The sequence below is a fragment of the Desmodus rotundus genome, chromosome 12 (genome assembly GCF_022682495.2).
Source record: "Desmodus rotundus isolate HL8 chromosome 12, HLdesRot8A.1, whole genome shotgun sequence".
Lineage (NCBI taxonomy): Eukaryota > Metazoa > Chordata > Mammalia > Chiroptera > Phyllostomidae > Desmodus > Desmodus rotundus.
Genome location: NC_071398.1, coordinates 25,723,416 through 25,741,571, shown reverse-complemented (window position 1 = coordinate 25,741,571; position 18,156 = coordinate 25,723,416). Strand labels below are relative to the sequence as shown.

General features: G+C 44.4%; 1 protein-coding gene across 3 annotated transcripts; it reads left to right on the top strand.

Annotated features, from left to right (window-relative positions):
- Positions 1-1,427: 1,427 nt before the first annotated feature.
- On the top strand, positions 1,428-17,716 carry SDR42E1 (short chain dehydrogenase/reductase family 42E, member 1). Of its 3 annotated transcripts, XM_024556239.3 has the most exons (4): positions 1,428-1,533; positions 8,174-8,267; positions 8,812-14,752; positions 16,564-17,716. In XM_024556239.3, exons 2-3 carry the CDS (start codon positions 8,200-8,202, stop codon positions 9,914-9,916), a joined length of 1,173 nt encoding a protein of 390 aa, XP_024412007.2. In that variant the 5' UTR covers positions 1,428-1,533; positions 8,174-8,199; the 3' UTR covers positions 9,917-14,752; positions 16,564-17,716. The 3 variants fall into 3 exon arrangements, with proteins under 3 accessions (XP_024412007.2, XP_071075941.1, XP_045047881.2); XM_071219840.1 differs by lacking the exon at positions 16,564-17,716 and having other exon boundaries at positions 1,431-1,533; positions 8,812-11,818; XM_045191946.2 differs by lacking the exons at positions 1,428-1,533; positions 16,564-17,716 and adding an exon at positions 1,566-2,047 and having other exon boundaries at positions 8,812-11,818.
- Positions 17,717-18,156: the final 440 nt, after the last annotated feature.

Genomic DNA, 18,156 nt, shown 5'->3' with positions numbered 1-18,156 from the left:
ACAAAATCAACCTTATTAAATTTCACTAAATTGCAGCAGAAACTAAGGAAGTAATGATAAAGTTTGTAATTTTCCTTTAAAGCGTGGTGCTTAGATTTTAAAAGAGTCCTTGGTGACACAAAAATATGAACATTTAAATTTGCCACACTTATTCTCATGTGCCATCCCTCCATGCGGATCTGGGCATCCCTCAGAGACGTTGAAATCCCCAACAGAAAATCTGTCTCGGAACTGCATCCTCAGAGGGGTCTTTTCCTCTTAGACTATCAGTCTCAAGAGCATGCAGCTGCTCGCCCAACCCCCTCACACGTTAGAAGAGGGAAGCCTTCCTCTTTCCCTCTTCTAGTTTTTGCACATCCTGGAAAGCCAGAGCTAAGTTGCTCCTCAACACTACTTGGTACAACCATATCTCAGTCCCCTAAGATTTGTGGCTGGACCACAGTTGAAGACAAGACAGATGGACATGATCAGAGAGGCCAATGCTGGGGTCTTAGCTTTCTTCACCTGACCTTTATTAATTTTTATATTGCTGCTGTCCTTGTGACTTTGTGTTCTTAATGGAAACAGCAGTAAATGACATACTTCATATGAGCCTCTTTGAGTCTGAATGCAGCAAGAACAGAGTATGAAGTCAAAATCTCCATCCTTTGAGCCACAAAAAGGAAATACTCCCAGCCAGGGATCAGTGTGTTTGTGTGTACGTGCACAACTTGCAAGCAAATTATCACGCAGAGCCTCGTTCCATAGAACTAGACCCCTGATAAGGAGACAAAAGACAGGCCTCTGAGGAAGACCTTTGAGTGAGGATGCCAACCTTCCTTTTTACATGGCTTTTCTAAGTCTTCGGTTCCTTCAGCAACAAGTTAGTCCTGGCCTTATTGTCCTCAGTGGCCAGAAGAAGTGGAACTGGAAAAAAATAGTGAAAATCAGAAATGCGGGAAAATACATGGACACGCAAATGTGGAAACTCAGAGATAAATAGAAACTTAAAAAGATAGAGGGAGACTTAAAAATATTTAGGAGTCTCGTGGAGCCTCACCTAGCATGCATCCATCCATCCATCCATCCATCCATCCAAGCAATACTGACTGAGTTGAGCCCCTCCTATTTATCAGGCACTGGGTTGAGCTAGGCGGAGCAGGGCAGGGGTTGGGGGGAGGTGGAGGTACACAGAGATGCAGGTGGGAGTCCGAAAGCAGAAATTGCAGGTGGGAATAGCATTAGACCTGACTCTGTAAGAACTCCCACGAAGCTGAAATACAGAGGCTGGGCACTTGGGGGAGATTCATGGAGTGAACCAGCTGCCCCAGCACAGGTGAGAGTGAACAACAACAACAACAACAACAACAATAAAAACCACCTGTACATCATAGAGATGCCAAGACCTCCAGGCTTCCTAGAGAGAACAGGAAGTGGCTCCAGGAGGCCGGTCGGAAGGCTCCGATGGCGCCGAGCTGGGCTGGCCACGGGCACTAGAGTTCTACCCTCCCCGGTCTCGCGCAGTTCGCTGTTGCGGCGTCGTTTGCCGTCGCTGTGAGTGGACCGGGGTCGAGGGGGTCGCCCCTGCTTGGGGACTCGGGCCAAGCGGGCTGGAGCGCCACGGCCCCGACGGGCGTGGGGGTGGTGGGGGCGCTGAGGGTGCCCCTGGCTGTACCTGCGCGGGGTGGCAGCCCGGGTGGGATGAGCCCAGTGGCAGGGGGTACTGACCGCAGTAGTGAGCGACGCTGACCCTAGTGGCCGGGAAATCCTCCCCTTTTCAGTTCCTTAGGATTCTAAGGAGCCGGGCCCAGCGTGGCCTTCTAGAATGTCTCTGAGGCCTGAAACGCTGGCTAGTTGCTGCTGTTCTTTTTTTCTTGATTTTTAAAACAGCACGCCCCAAGCTCAGAGCTTTCAGCAGGCATCCCTGTGTCTAGCTAGATTCGTTTTCACATATTTTGTTTTCATCTCACTTTTTGGGGAGAGATTACCCACTACTTGCAACAAATGACAGTGGTTTCCCATTTAAAGTGCCAGTGATGGGCCAGCAGATTTAAATAAAACATAATAGGTAAGTCATAGTACCAGAAGCACCGCGTGTGACAAGTGGTGGAAGTGCCAAGGGAGCAACACTGCATTGTCCCAACCCACCTGGGGAGCCCTACAGACCTGGCTTCAAGCCCTGGGTCCAGCTCAGCCACTTAGGACATGTATCTGTTTTGGGCCAGTTTCGCTTCGGTTTTTTTTCTTTTTTGTTCTTTAGATTTTTTTTTTCTTCCAGCTTCATTGTCAGTTATATAACTGACATATAGCATTGTGTAATTTTAAGCTGCGCAATGTGATAATTCGATACATGCACATGTTGTAAAATTATAACCACAGAAAGGTTAGTTAACGTCTCCATCACCTCACATAATTAGACGTTCTGTGTGTGGTGGGAACTTGAAAGATCTCATTTGGCAACTTTAAATGATATAATACAGTGTTGTTAACTGTCGTCACCGCATGCTGAATATCAGATCCCAAGACCGTGCTCGGTCCATTTAACTGAAAGTTTGGACCCTTTGACCGACATCTCATCCCCTCATCTCCTCCACTCCCAGCCCTGGCAACTGTTTTATGAGTTCATCATTTTTAAGAGTCCACGTATAAGTAATATACAGTGTTTGTCTTTCTCTGTGTGACTTATTTCACAGCATAATGCCACCAAGATCTGTTCGCATTGTAACAAATGGCAGGATTTCCTTTTCATGACTGAATAATATTCCGTTGTGTGTTTTTGTTTATCCATTCATCTGTTGATGGACACTTAGGTTGTCTTCATGTCTTGGCTATTGTGCATTATGCTGCACTGAATATAGGGGTGCAGATATCTCTTTAAGGTAGTGATTTCATTTACTTCACATATATGTATGGGCAACTTTCTTAACCGTTGAGCCTTTATCCTCCTGTGAGCTGAAGCTAATACAGGGTGAGGCAAAAGTAGGTTTACAGTTGTGAGTATGTGAAACAGTTTATTCTTGTATTATTTCCTAATTAAAATGTTCTGTATAAACAACTGTAAACCTATTTTTGTCACACCCTGTAATAACTATCTCAGAAGATTGTTCCTGAGGTTTCAGTGGTAAATCTTTAAATCTCATAGCCCATAAAAGATAATAAATGTAGCTATAGTTGCTATTTTCATTTCAGAGAGGAGGAAAGAGGGTCAGGGAGATTCAGTGAACTGCTCAGAGCCACACAGGGAACTGGTGGGAGAGCCCAGTCTACGACCCTGATTTTCTAGTTTTCAGCCTAGGATGCTTAACTCTGTATCCCCTTTACCTCTGTCTCATGGGAGGGAATGGGGCACCTCCTTCCTGCCCCTCCAGGAAATGGAAGGGCTCCTAGGAGATTTCACAGTATGTCAGTTGTGAAAGCCCCCATGGGACTCAGGTCAGTAAATTTGGGATTAACAAATTAGTACTTGTCTCTGGAGGTTGTTAGGAGCATCAGAAGAAATTGGTGGAAAGAGCTTAGTACAGTGCCTGGCACACAGTAAGTGCTTAATAAATGGCAGCAGGTATTCCTTGGATATGCTGAAGTGGCAGACGTGCTGACCTAGAGAGGGGAGGAAGTACAAGTGTAGTATTCCTTGCAGACATGGCAGGTGGGCATTTGAAAAGGTTGCAAAGCACTCATTCCATTTGGACTTTATGGTCTGCCAGATACCCCTTGTCCCTGAAGATAGTCCTGAATGGCCTATTCCCGTATGGAGCCTGGGAATCAAACGGGAAATACCAATTATAAAATTATGTAATTACTTTTGTCATAAGTAATTTTGTGAAGAATTGCAAGAATCTTTTGTGCAATAACTACTTGGGTAAAAGGAGTTTGGGTAGGGAGCTGGACAAGGTTTGATATACCTAAGGTGATAAGAATTAGCTGACCTGCCGCTTTTCAGTTTTCCCCAAAACAATGTGTGCAATTCCTCTCTTTTGTGAGTATATCGACTTTTCACTTGATGTTGTGCCTTTCGTTAATTTCCTCCCAAATGTGTTTGGTCTCTTGGTTTTACACCTCATATTCCTTTTGCCTGTGTCAGGGGTACTCTCCTTATCGTTGCTAACTACTTCTGCAGCTTTATTGCTTTGACTGCTTTATATGGAACACAAATAACTTTCAGGTCAGGCGTGGAATTTGAGCAGCACCACTTCTAGGCCCCGCAGCTCCAGTGTATTTTCCGGCTCTCAACTCAGTAAGAACACGGGTATCTTTTGCCTCTGGTCAGTACTCAGGCCGTCATTTAAAACTTGCTCTCTTGGGTTAAACTACCTGGAGGCATTTTTATCTTTCTTAACGTACATACAGTACATTTTAAAAATAAAGCAGTCTTCAATTCTCCTCTCCGTTCCATACTCTAGTGCAGGAGTCCCCGGCCTCCCTCCTCCCCACCTCCTGTCTCCCACCCCGATCCCCGGCCTGAGCTCCCCCTCCGGTCTTCCCCTGCCCCCAACCCCAGTCTGTGGAAAAACTGTCTTCCGGGAAACCAGTCCCTGGTGCCAGAGGGTTAGGGACCGCTGCTCTAGTGGAACCTAGATTTGTGTATTGCATTATGATACTAGAGGGTTAGGAACATAATCTTGAGCTCATGGGATGAAGAACTGTGTGCATAATCTAAGGTTCTTATTACTGATCCTTAGCATTTAATTAGGCCTTTGTAAATCTAAAGCACTCCTAGTCATTTTGATGAGTTTCTTCTCATAACTTCCCTGTGAAGTGTCAACTTTATTACCCTCACTCTATCTCCGTATTATCAAGAGGTCAAGCAGGTTTTAGATTTCATCTTTTTCCCTGTTTGTAATTAAGATTCCTTCCCCTTGATCATGTATTTAACTTTAACCTGTACCCACTGAAGTGACGGCTCAGGTCAGGTGGGACCCTTCCCCACCACCCAGGGGAAAGCAATCACTGAACACAGCCACGTTTTGGAAGAGCCTCAAAGCAATTGCAATTATACATGCCAGTCTGGTGCCCGGCCCCTAGAAGGAATCACCATATTTTTCAGACCATAAGATGCACCTAGGTTTTAGAGGAAAATAGGGGAAAAAATTTTGAAGCAAAAAATGTGGTAAAATATTTAATAACATCCTTTAAAGCAGAAATCCTGTAGAGAGCCAGGTAAGCTACATTTGGACTGTAAGATGCACCCCCATTTCCCTCCCAAGTTTGGCGCATCTTACAGTCCAAAATATACAGTAGATAGAAACAAATTAATAAAGCAGAAGCCATAAAGTATATGAAAATCAGGCAGCTGATTGAAAAAAAAACTGTACATAGGCTTTTTTTTTTTTTTATCCCTTCTGGCTTAGTGTTTATGGGAATTTCTTACGGTTTTCTGCAAAATATGCTTGCTGCAGTTTTTCTGATCTTATTGATATGGTACCAGCAAGGGGGCGAGTGGCTCCTGGGTGGCACCATTAAAGCTGGTGACCTACAATCCAGAAAGGTTTTACTGACCTGGTAGATAGGCTTCTTTTCATTGCTGTTTGTCCTGCTAAATCACTCGTTTTTCCTTAGTCATTGCCACCTTTCTCTCCTGACCTTCCTGATCAGGTCAGTTGCACAAGTTCTTGCCTCAGTTCGTTCTGGGATTAGTTGGAAGGTAATGAGGAAGGTAATTTGAACAGGCCGGCATTAATAATTCGAACTTGTACGTCCCGGCATGATTAGTGTGAACGTGAGCCATGATTGACCTGTGGCTGGACTGGAATGTGCAGTTTTAAAAGCAAAGAATAATTAGAGATTAAGAAAAATCTCCATTGGAATTTTCTAAATTGGACTCTTGGAGGCCATATCCATTTTTGGAATCCCTTGCAGTGGAATGCTTGTGGAGAGGTCAAGAATATCTTAAAATTTATCTGGCATCCTATCAATCAAAACTCTATTACCCAGACAGAACATTTCTAAAACCTGTGTGCTTTTTACTTCGTGACACACCTTCCTCAGACTGTACCGGGCACTGCCTGCTGCCGTTGCAGTCAGGTGCTGGCCAGCCTCATCCCGATTTCAGCCCAGCACACTGGCCCTCAGCCCAGATCCGCATCACTTCCTACCCAGCCTTTTGCCTGTTTTTAGGCTCTCGCTTCTGCAGGGAAATCTTGATCTTTCACAATGACCAAGTTAGCACGCCAGTTCTATAAACCTAAAAAGGCTTTCTATTGTCTACAGAATAGAATTCAAACTCCCCAAAAGGGACTCCAAGCTGTCTGCAAGCTAACCCCAGGCTACCTTTCCACCCTAACCCACCAGCTGTGTGCTGTGGCTTCAGTTTGCACACCAGCCACCACAGACCTGCCACAGTAGTTGCCCAACATCAGCCATCCCTCTTGCCATTCCGTTCATCTATGATGGTCCCTCAACCGGTTGTAACCCTCTGCCTCATCTGAGCCTGCCTAAGGCTTCCCGTTGTCTCAGTTCAATTCCAGTGCTCACTCTTTGATGGAGTCTTCGCCGATCTGACTTTCAGAATCGGTTTCTGTCCTCACCTCACCTCGGTGCTCCCTTAGTACCTTCTTTATACCAACGCTATCACAATAATCTTATTTTCTCCTTTTCACCTTGTACCTTAGATATTTGCAGAACCTCTCTCCTCCACTGTAAGCTCCAGGAAGCAAGAAATCTTTCTCATTTAACTTTATGTTGTTTTCACTTCAGAGCTTCATGGGAAACAAATTAAAATGGCAGCATTAATTTGCATACATAACAATGATTCTTAGACACTGCAGGGCCCTACATAGTTTGTGCCCATCATAATTTTACTAAACTGGATGTATTTCATAGCCCAAAATCATCCATAAATTCAACGAATGTTTGTTGAACATCTACTGCGTTCTACGTTCTGGTGGGGACACGCTAGTGAAAAGGCCAAAGGTCCGACGTCTCCTGGCACTTACATTCTGATGGAAGGAGATCAATAACTTAAAACATACAAACAACCCCAGCTGGTGCGGTTCAGTGGATACAGTACCGGCCTGCGAACCAAAGGGGGCTGCTGGTTCAATTCCCAGTCAGGGCATGTGCCTGGGTTGCAGGCCAGGTCCCCAATAGGGGGCGCATGAGAGGCAACCACACATTGATGTTTCTCTCCTCTTCAAACTGCAGAGCTTGAAGTAAAGGAAATCCAAGCAGAGACACACAGGGAGCACCCATATTATGTCAGGTAGTTAGTTTCCTGGACACTTTTTATACACTATCTGATTCAGTCTTCATAAGACTGTGAGCTTATTATCACTATTTAAATGCAGCTACAGGTTCAGAGAGATTAACTTGTCCAAGTGGTAGGATTCTTGGTTGCTTGCAGTCTCCTGCCTAACCACACCTCTGAGTCTCTCTACTGACGTGTGTGTGCGTGCGCGCGCACTCCCAATGCATCTGAGGACCTGCATGCCTCCTGTTCCATTTCTTCTTAAGTGGAAAGAGTTGAGTGGCCCACTTTTTGCTTGTTCTGTCTTGTTCTTAACAGAATGTGGCCTTGGAACCTTGAGAAGATATTATAGATATTTTTGACAAAATATAATTTATGATGTATAACAATTATTATTCTTTTGGCATAAGGGAAAAGTGAGACCCTGATGGGCCTTGGGCACTTATAAGTACACAGTGCTTACAGGCTGTCCTGGCGGTGGGGAATGTGGTTTGCTATGTGAAGGAAATTTTTGCCCCCTATTTTTTTAAATTTAGGGTTAACAAAATACCAGTGTTAAACAACCATGATACACATGTTTTATTTTTAAATAAAAGATGTTAGAAATTGGATTTAGAGTTCTGTCCTTGATGCATGGGAGAAAATGCTTCTCTCTACCAAATTTGAATGAATTCTTTCAAAAAGGCTCTAATTTTTTCCAAGGATTAAGAATAATGCCTTACATTTGGAGAGTGTTTTGTGGTTTAGGGTAGTTATCTTATTGAACCCTCACACTGACCTTGTGAGGTAGGCAGAGCAGATATTTCTGTCCACATATAGGAAGAAACTTGAAACCCAAAAATTAAAAGAAGAGGAAAAGTTGGCTAACTTCACACAGCCATGACTAGAACCAAGGTCTTAGCCCTTCCTTGTACTGGAGCATCCTGCCCGTTTGTTTTTGTCACCCTGAAATTAGGGTCAGTCATATTTGCGTTTGGGTCAGTAACGGTGTTGCACACTTCTTTATTACAGGTCTGGTTTTCCTGAGACTGCCCCAGATGGACTCCCAGCCATCTCCAAAGGGAAGTGTCCTCATTACAGGAGGAGGTGGCTACTTTGGTTTCCGGTCAGTACATCTATATAATGTGCCCATGGGTTATTTTAATGTTAGCTGTTGGGGAAAGTACACCTTTCAACGCTGACATTAATGCGGGACAGACTTTTACTTGTTTGTATCGTGTTGAGCCAGGAATGAACTATTTTGCCCCCTGCTCAGATACTGAAATTGAGAGCTACAGATATATTCCATGTCAAGAAAAATGCTTTAAAAGCCATAAAATTGGGGAGGGGAGATGTTCACATCACCAAAAACAATGGAAAATAATAGGGATTCTTTCAGTTCTGTTACCATTTATAAATATTCCAAAGAATAGGTGATGGGTCCTGGAACAGAGAGAAAGAAAATGTAACATGTAGATACTACCATCTCGTTGTAATTTAAGTGAATGTGAGGATTCTCACTTTGGAATATTTGCATAAGACTTACCCCAATGAACATGTAAGTAAGGGACTGAGGGTAAGTGGAGAAGCGTTGGAAAATTATTTTGCACACTCTTCCTAGGCATAGCTTTCGAGTGATTGGATCTAAGTTTGACTCCCCATCATTTCAGCCTGGGCTGTGCTCTGAACCAGAGGAGAGTCCACGTGATTCTGTTTGACATCAGTGTCCCTGCTCAAACCATTCCAGAAGGAATCAAGTTTATACATGGGGACATTCGCCACCTCTCCGACATAGAGAGAGCATTCCAAGATGGGGACGTCACTTGTGTGTTCCACATTGCCTCTTACGGCATGTCGGGGCGGGAGCAACTGAATCGAAACCTGATTGAAGAGGTCAATGTGGCAGGCACGGACAACATCCTCCAGGCTTGCAGGAAGAGAGGGGTGCCAAGATTAGTTTACACTAGCACTTTCAATGTCGTCTTTGGAGGTCAAGTTATCAGAAATGGAGATGAATCTCTGCCTTACCTACCTCTTCACCTCCATCCTGATCACTACTCCCGGACCAAATCTATTGCAGAGAAGAAGGTGCTGGAAGCCAATGGTACATCCCTGGAAAGCAATGGTGTCTTAAGAACTTGTGCCCTGAGAGCAGCTGGCATCTATGGGCCTGGAGAACAAAGGCACCTTCCCAGAATAGTGAGCTACATTGAGAGGGGCCTGTTCAAGTTTGTGTATGGGGATCCCAGGAGCCTGGTTGAGTTTGTCCATGTGGATAACTTGGTTCAGGCTCACATTCTGGCCGCAGAGGCCCTGAAAGCTGACAAGGGCTACATTGCCTCTGGGCAGCCCTATTTCATCTCAGATGGCAGACCTGTGAACAACTTTGAGTTCTTCCGGCCTTTGGTTGAGGGCCTGGGGTACCCATTCCCATCCATTCGCCTGCCCTTGACCATCATCTACTGTTTTGCTTTCCTAACAGAGATGGCCCATTTCATTTTGGGTCAACTCTACAACTTCCAACCCTTTCTTACGCGCACAGAAGTTTACAAAACTGGTGTCACACATTACTTTAGTCTAGAGAAGGCCAAGAAGGAGCTAGGTTATGAGGCTCAGCCATTTGACCTCCAGGAAGTGGTAAAATGGTTTCAAGCCCATGGTCATGGCAGAAGGCCTGGGAGTCGTGACTCTGAGTGTCTTATTTGGGGTGGGCTCTTGGTCTTACTCTTGGTTATAGTTGTCACATGGCTGTCTTCTGTGACTTTGTTGCTGTGAAGAAGGAGATAAAAATAAGGTGCTGATCACACTTGCTGAGATGATTTTTAAGAAAGAGGAGTTTTAAAATATAGATGGATAGATACAGATATCTGGTGCCAAATTTCTCTTTAAATTGCTACTTAAGAACAGATTCTTGTATTAAGTCTTCATTTCTCACCCCCTTGTACAAATCCTGATGGGAGGAAAAAAGAAGCAGATAAATTTGAAAATTGATTTTTTTCATGTCCTCCCTCTTTACATGGGCGTGGCAGAAGTCATTTCGGAGCCACAGAGCTAAACTTAGTTAGACTGGAGATGTCTTACCTGAATTCGTCAGAAGCCAAAACTGTGCTTGTTTCTGTTCCATACACTCTGTAACTACTTAAAAGAGACTAAAATGCACATTGATACGGGAATGGCAAACTAGTAACAGGCTTGGAAATGTGTGGAAAACACCAAATTGGGCCAGATCCCTACAGACCAACTATGGGGAGATGGAGACTATTGTAGGGGAGACATTAGCTATTCACAGCGTAGGATTTGGGAATCAGGTTTTGCCCTTTGTGATACAAGCACATTACACCTGTGTGACCACAGGCCAATGTTTGATGTTTAAACAAATAGACCTTTGTCTGACCTCATAAGATTCTTTTGAGGATTAAATTAGACACAGCATATAAAGTGCCACTCAACACACTTAAGCCATTATTTTCATTAACACTTTTACTGTACATTCCTTGTGAGGGTTTTCTTCCTCACAGTATTCTGTTTAAAAGATGCTGTTGCTGCTGACCTTTCTGGAAGGCCTTGTGGTATGCCCTCAGAGTCTGTAACAAATGTGATCCAATATACTCAGTGTTTGTGAGCTTTTGGTCTTTGAGGACAGATTGAAATTTAGGAAACAGTTAAAATTCTGATATTTAAGGAAGATGATCAAGCTAATGATGCTGCTTGTGATTTTTAAAAACCAAAGCATGACTGTAAACGAACAGACTGGTTTTCTTACGGGGGAGAATTTTGGTTCCCTGAAGGCAGTTTCCAGAAAGGGATGTTTTGAACAATGGCAGCATTGTCTGGCCACCCATGGGGACTGCCTTCGAAGACCTTCAAGGTACACCACTGCATAGGAACCAAAGTGGAAAGAAGACAGAGAATCTTTACCCATTCCGTGATTCCAGCTACAGAAAGGACTGTTAAAGCGTTGTACAGCTTTATAGGTTTCTGGGGAAAGTAATGTCAGAGTTGTCCTGGGAGAATCTGTGGAAGGGGGGTGCCAGACGTACAGTCCCTGGTGAATGCTGCCTGGAAAAAGCGCTCAACCTCACACCACCGGAGCCGCCACCGTGAAGATCTTGAGTGGCCTTCACCAAGTCCCTGAAGCCTCTTCCGCCTTCCTCGGTTCCCTCATGGGGAAGTGGGGATGACTACATTTGCCCTTTCTATAAACCCACCTACCCACCGCACAGGGTTGTTGTGAGCATAAAATAAGGTGTGGTGAAAATTTTTAATATATAAATTGCAACATAAGTGTGGTGGTAGTGACTGCTTTTGATAAAATATCCTGGGAGTGTTGCAAGATGCTTTCGTTTCATAGTCTGGGATAACTTGTGTGAACACCTACAGCCCATCTAACACTCCAGGGGCTATGGGGCAGGTTTATCTGCCCTCACAGTCATCCAGCGTAGTAATGATACGGTGTGTCTGTATGAGAATGTCCCTGCTGGCCAGGTAAATATAGTAATGCATTTATCCATTGCCGTTGACAAGGATCACCGGCTTTCAAAACATCTTTTTAAGACTTTTGGGCTTTCAAAAGAATGATAGATCTCAGTTTTCTCTACCCAAGTATACCAAGCATAGTAGGGTTTTGCTTGTTTTTGTTCTTCACAATCAATAAATCTAAATGAAATTCAGGATCAATATATGAGCTTTATTATCATCCATTTGGCCATTTCACGGCATTTGACATAGTTGTCCACTCTCCTTGAAACAGAGTTCATTTACTTTTCATGAACTCACACTCTTCTGGTCTTTTTCCTTGTGGTAATTTTCTATGGCTACATAATAAACTACCCCAAGACACACCACCTTAAAGCAACAAACGTTACCTCCTGGTTTCTGTGGGTCAGGTATTTGGGCACAGCTTCACTGGGCAGCTCTTGCTTAGGGTCTCTCGTGAGGGTCACCTCGTGGTGTTGGCTGGCACTGCAATCATCTGCAAGCTTGACTAAAGCTGGAGGGTCCACTCCCAGGAGGGTCCGTCCGCATGACCGTAGGCAGGAAACCTCAGCTCCACGCCGTGTGGGCGTCTCTAATCCTGCTCTAATGTCCTCATGGCATGGCAGCTGGCTTCCCCCAGAGCAGGTGATTCAAGAGAGTAAGGTGGGCCCTGGCCATTGTGGCTTATTTGGTTGGGGTGTCATCCCGTACACCAAAAGGTTGGGTGTTCGATTCCCAGTCAAGGCACATACCTAGGTTGTGGGTTCAATCCCCAGTTGGGGCTCATATGGGAGGCAATCAATGTTTCGCACATCGATATTTCTCCCTCTCTAAAGTCAATAAACATTTTTTAAAAAATTTAAAGAGCAAAGTGGAAGCTGCAATGTCTTTCATGACTTACCCTGAAATACCATACACTCTTACTCTACAATATGCTGGTTACACAGGTCAATACTATTCAGTGTAGGAGGGAATTACCCAGTGGTGTGAACAGCAGATGGGGAATGTCGGGGGCCATTGTGGAGACTGGGCTCTGCCTCCACGCTCTGAGTCATCCTTTTCTACGAAATGTAGCCCATATTTATAGCTACATACTTTTCTCATTCTGCTTCTGCCCAGTAGAATTTTGGGCATCCAAAAGCCTCTTTAGATTTTGTGCTGTATCTCAGTCCAAGCTAGTAGTGTTACTACGAATATAATTATTTTGAACACTATATATTCCCTATGAGTCTTATTTTGAGTTCAGTCCATTAAGCAAAAGTTACATCCACAAATTTCTTTGAGATAATTCTTTCTCTACATTGGGCTTCTGTTCAGACTGCCGAGGGACAATACCCTTGGGATTCTTATTGTCAGAACATCTCCCTGAGGTCTTAAAACATTTTATACCCACAACCTTAGCCCTGCACTGTCATTTCTGTAATATATTGGCTACATAGGTTACATTAGCCCTATTCTGTGAGGAAGGAGACCACACAAGGATAGAAACACCAGGAGCTGGGGGTCATTGGAGGCCACACGGCTGCATCTCATCAGTTTTCATATCTCCTCCACTCCCACTTAAAATGGTAGATTTCTTCGGTGCTCAGAGCTAAGTCCTCTTCTAATACCATACTTTACCCTAAGTGATCTTATCCAAAACTGTGGCCTTAATTTCCATCTCCATTCCAAACACATAGTACTAAATCTAAAGTTCCAGCCCAGACCATTCCTCTGAGCTTCAGACCCATCTATCCAACTACCTCTGCACCTTCACCTGGATATTTCATATGTACCTTTCAGTCAGAATCCAAAATGAAATTCACAATCCCTCCAAATTCTTGTGGGCTTTCTTTCCCTAGTAGATGTCAACAGTATCCATTGAAATTCTCATGCCAGAAATCAGGGATAATCTTCCATCCTTTCCTTCTCTTAGCTTGGCGCACCTAATCCACCTTTAAGCCCATTGATTCTACCTTCTGCTCATGCTCAAAACTGCCCAGTGTGCAGGTGTTACCTCTCTCCTCTGGACTCCAATAATTACTCTTTCCTCTTCCACCTACATCCACCCCTGCCTCCCTTCGGTCTGTTCTCCACATGCCAAGCAGAGTGGTGCTATAAAGATGTACCTGTCACTTCCTTGCTCAAAACTCTCGATGGTTCAGGTTGAAAATCCATAATGTAACCCCAGAGGCCCTGCCAATCTGGCCCCTGTTTACTGCTCCATGCTCGTCTCATACCATACTTCTCAGCCCTGAATGCACCGGTTTCTTGGAGGTTTGTGAGTCCCAAGTTCCTCACACCCCCACTCCTTTTTTGACTGTATAATGTTTACTCCATGCTTCAGGTTAAGTCTCTTCCAGAGGCCTTCCGTGACCCCAGCGAGTTAGGTTTGCTCCTGCTACAAGCTCTCACAGTGCTCTGCTTTTCTTCTATTGCCTGTACTACAGCTGGTAAGAGTTCGCAATTATTTGTTTAATGCTTTTAAGTTCCATGAGGGTGGGAACTTTGTCTTGCTTACTACTGTATCCCTAATGCCTGGCACAAAATAGGAGTTAAATATTTCTGGAACAGATGCTATTTTTTCTTTTTTGGCACATACATATATAATTTACTGTTTCTAATCTGTTAAAGACTGGGGAAAATAGCCAATGTACTAGAATTGTGTGTAAACTAAGTCAAGACTAGATGCGGTCCAGTAAATAAGCAAGGTCATTCAGCATATGATATGCTGAAGCTGTTAAATGCTGTAAGAGGTTCAGAGAAGGGAGAGGAATGTGGTCAGAGTAGAAGGTTTTATGGGCTCCTTCCAAATCTCAGCTGAAAACTGATCACTTTAAAGAACTCAGTGTATTACCTGAAAGGTAACTCCCTTCCTCTCTAAGGTAAGGTGATAACTGCAGTTCATGAGATTCCATTAGTTCCAGAGCTCCCAGCTGCCGTCACCTTCCCTCAACCTCGGATTGAATCCCCAAAATGCATACAGCTAGGGAACAATGCTCACGCTTGTGCATGTAGGGGCACTCCTGGACACCTGGGCATAAGCCACCCGGCACTGGCAGCCCAAGGTGGCACTTTCAAGGAGTAGGTGGGCGATTATCCATTAGCCTGTTGGAGGGTCACATTGGACAAAGAGCCCTAAAGTGGAACCCAAAGGTAATGTGAAAACTACTCACGTCTTGGGGGTGTGGGGGGAGGGAGGGAGAGAGAGAGAGAGAGAGAGAGAGAGAGAGAGAGCCCATGAGTGCGAGCACCCAGCACTCCTGTTGAAATACCTGATGTCCTTAAAAGTCCTTGAGGAAAACATTGGCAGGAAAATCTCAGACATTCCACGCAGCAACATCCTCACAGACACATCCCCTAAAGCAAGGGACATAAAGGAAAGAATAAACAAATGGGACCTCATCAAAATAAAAAGCTTCTGCATGGTTAAAGAAAACAGCACCAAATTACAAAGAGAACCAACAGTATGGGAAAACATATTTGCCAATGATACCTCAGACAAGGGCCTGATCTCCAAAATATATAAAGAACTCACACAACTGCACTCCAGGAAGACAAACAACCCAATTAAAAAATGGGCAAAGGACTTGAACACACACTTCTCCAAGGAAGACATACAGAGGGCCCAGAGACATATGAAAAGATGCTCAGCATCACTAGCCATCAGAGAGATGCAAATTAAAACCACAATGAGGTACCAACTCACACCAGTCAGAGTGGCCAACATAAACAAATCCACAAACAAATGTTGGAGAGGATGCGGAGAAAAGGGAACCCTAGTGCACTGTTGGTGGGAATGCAGACTGGTGAGGCCACTGTGGAAAACAATATGGAATTTCCTCAGAAAACTAAAAATGGAACTGCCCTTTGACCCAGCAATTCCACTGCTGGGATTATACCCTAAGAACACTGAAACACCAATCCAAAAGAACCTGTGCACCCCAATGTTCATAGCAGCACAATTTACAATAGCTAAGTACTGGAAGCAACTGAAGTGCCCATCAGCAAACGAGTGGATCCAAAAACTATGGTATATTTACACAATGGAATTCTACACAGCAGAGAGAAAGAAGGAGCTTACACCCTTTGCAACAGCATGGATGAAACTGGAGAGCATTATGCTAAGTGAAATAAGCCAGGCGGTGAGGGACAAATACCATATGATCTCACCTTTAACTGGAACATAATCAATAGAAGAAAAAAGCAAACAAAATATAACCAGAGACATTGAAGTTAAGAACAATCTAACAATAGCCAGGGGGGAGTGGGGAGGGGACAGTGGGAAGAGGGGATTACAGGAACTACTATAAAGGACACATGGACAAAACCAAGGGGGAGGGTGGAGGTGGGGGAGGGAGGTGGGTTCACCTGGGGTGGGGTGGAGGGATGGGGAGAAAAGGCATATAACTGTAATTGAATAACAATAAAAATTTAAAAAAAAAAAAGAAATACCTGATGTCCTTAGTGCTGTTCTGGTCATGACTGGCAGAGGGACCTACATTAGGAACAATAGCAGTTATTGGAGGCCAAGTGACCAACTCTGGCATCACACTTATCTAGGCTGTAGCATTTCTCAAGGCTGCAGCATAGGCCTAGGGATTCTTTTCAAGAAAAGTTTTTATTTTCCTCAATCACCTAACATAGTGATTATGAGAAAGCCAGTATTGTTTTGTCATAGATTTAATAAGTTTACTAACAGTCGTTGAGGTGTCCCCTACCATCTATTCCTTTCCAAATCCACGGCAGCTCAACTAGCCTTGTAGACAGGTGGAAGTAGCCTGCAGAATTCTACTCTCAGCCCAGACCCAGCTGTGCACCCTGTAGCTAACGGCCCCCTGTGAGCTGCCCTTGGCAGTCAACACCAGCAGTTAGTGTCTTATTAAAATTGTCACTGTTTGCTAGCATCCCTTGCTTTAGAGAATGACACCCCACTGCCCTTTTTGATGAGAGAAATTCATTCCCAGCCCTTCCATGGGGCTGACCTCCACTTGCAAGGCCTGGCCAATCAGAAGATTGCCATAACTTCTGACCACAAGCTTTGGGACTAGGTGGGCCAACCAGCGTCCTCTTCTCAACTTTTCTCCGGGTGCTGTTCAGAGAAACTCTGTCCGTGGTGGTTCCTTCATCAGGAGTTTTGGCCTTGTGACTGCTGTGGCCTCTCCTACCTCAAAGGAGAGACCGAGCTCTGATAATCTTGTTTGGGCTCCTGGCTGCAGCCACGCATTAGTACAGCAGAGACAAGAAACGCGGAGAAAACAAGGCCTTGAAGACATCCCTTGGGCTCTGCCATGCACCCGTGCCCTGGGCTAACTACCACTGGGATTACCCTATCATGTGAGTCTTAGTTCATTTTCTTTTCTGCTTAAAGTCTTTTGACCTGACCTTTTTCTCCATGAATTGGAAAAGTTCTTTGCTTATGGTCTCTAAAGTCTTCTGGGCACAGGTGACCACTCTCTGTGGCTTCCAAAGGTACTCACTCTCCTGTGTGCATGCGTCCTTACACAGGGGCTCTCTTTTAGCCCCTGGGGCCCAGCATTTGCTGGAGTTCTTCCTCCAGAGTCAGACGGCTTTCCTTTTCTAGAGTCATGTATATTTGGGCAGGGCCTGCCTTGAAGTCGTCTAATTCAAGCTCCCCCATTCTATGGTGAGAAAACTATTTGACAGATTTGTTCCCCAGAATTGTGGTGTCTTGTGAGGGCAGGCCCATGTGTGGTTTGTCAACTTCTATATCCAGAGAACACAGAGCAAACAGTCCTCTCATCTGCCCAATAAGTGCTTATTGGTTGGTGGAATGCATTTATCAGCCAGGTGATTTCATCTGAGATTATGACTGATCTCCCAGTTACCCCTTCCTTTAAGCCTGGAACTCCCCTCCCCACCGAAAATAAGAACACTAGAAGCCCAAGGTAAAAACACGGATGCCAGTATTCAATACGGCATTATCAACCACGGTCCTCATGCTGTTTATAGAGCTCTAGATCTATCCCAGGTGCTCTCATCACCACAGAAGCAGCTCTGTGCGGAGAAATGTTAGCTTGACCGTGGTAATCATTTCACTTGCCATATGTATATCAAGTCATCATGGTGTACACCTTAAATGTACACCAGTTTTTTTTTTTTGTTCTTTTTTTTGTGTGTGTGTGTTTCAGTTTTTTTTTTTTTTTAATTTTTTTTTTTTTATTGTTATGCAATTACAGTTGTATGCCTTTTCTCCCCATCCCTCTATCCCACCCCAGGTGAACCCACCTCCCTCCCCCCTCTCCACCCTCCCCCTTGGTTTTGTCCATGTGTCCTTTATAGTAGTTCCTGTAATACCCTCTTCCCACTATCCCCGCCCCCACCCCCCCACCCCCGCCCTGGCTATTGTTAGATTGTTCTTAACTTCAATGTCTCTGGTTATATTTTGTTTGCTTTTTTCTTCTATTGCTTATGTTCCAGTTAAAGGTGAGATCATATGGTACTTGTCCCTCACTTCCTGGCTTATTTCACTTAGCATAATGCTCTCCAGTTTCATCCATGCTGTTGCAAAGGGTATAAGCTCCTTCTTTCTCTCTGCT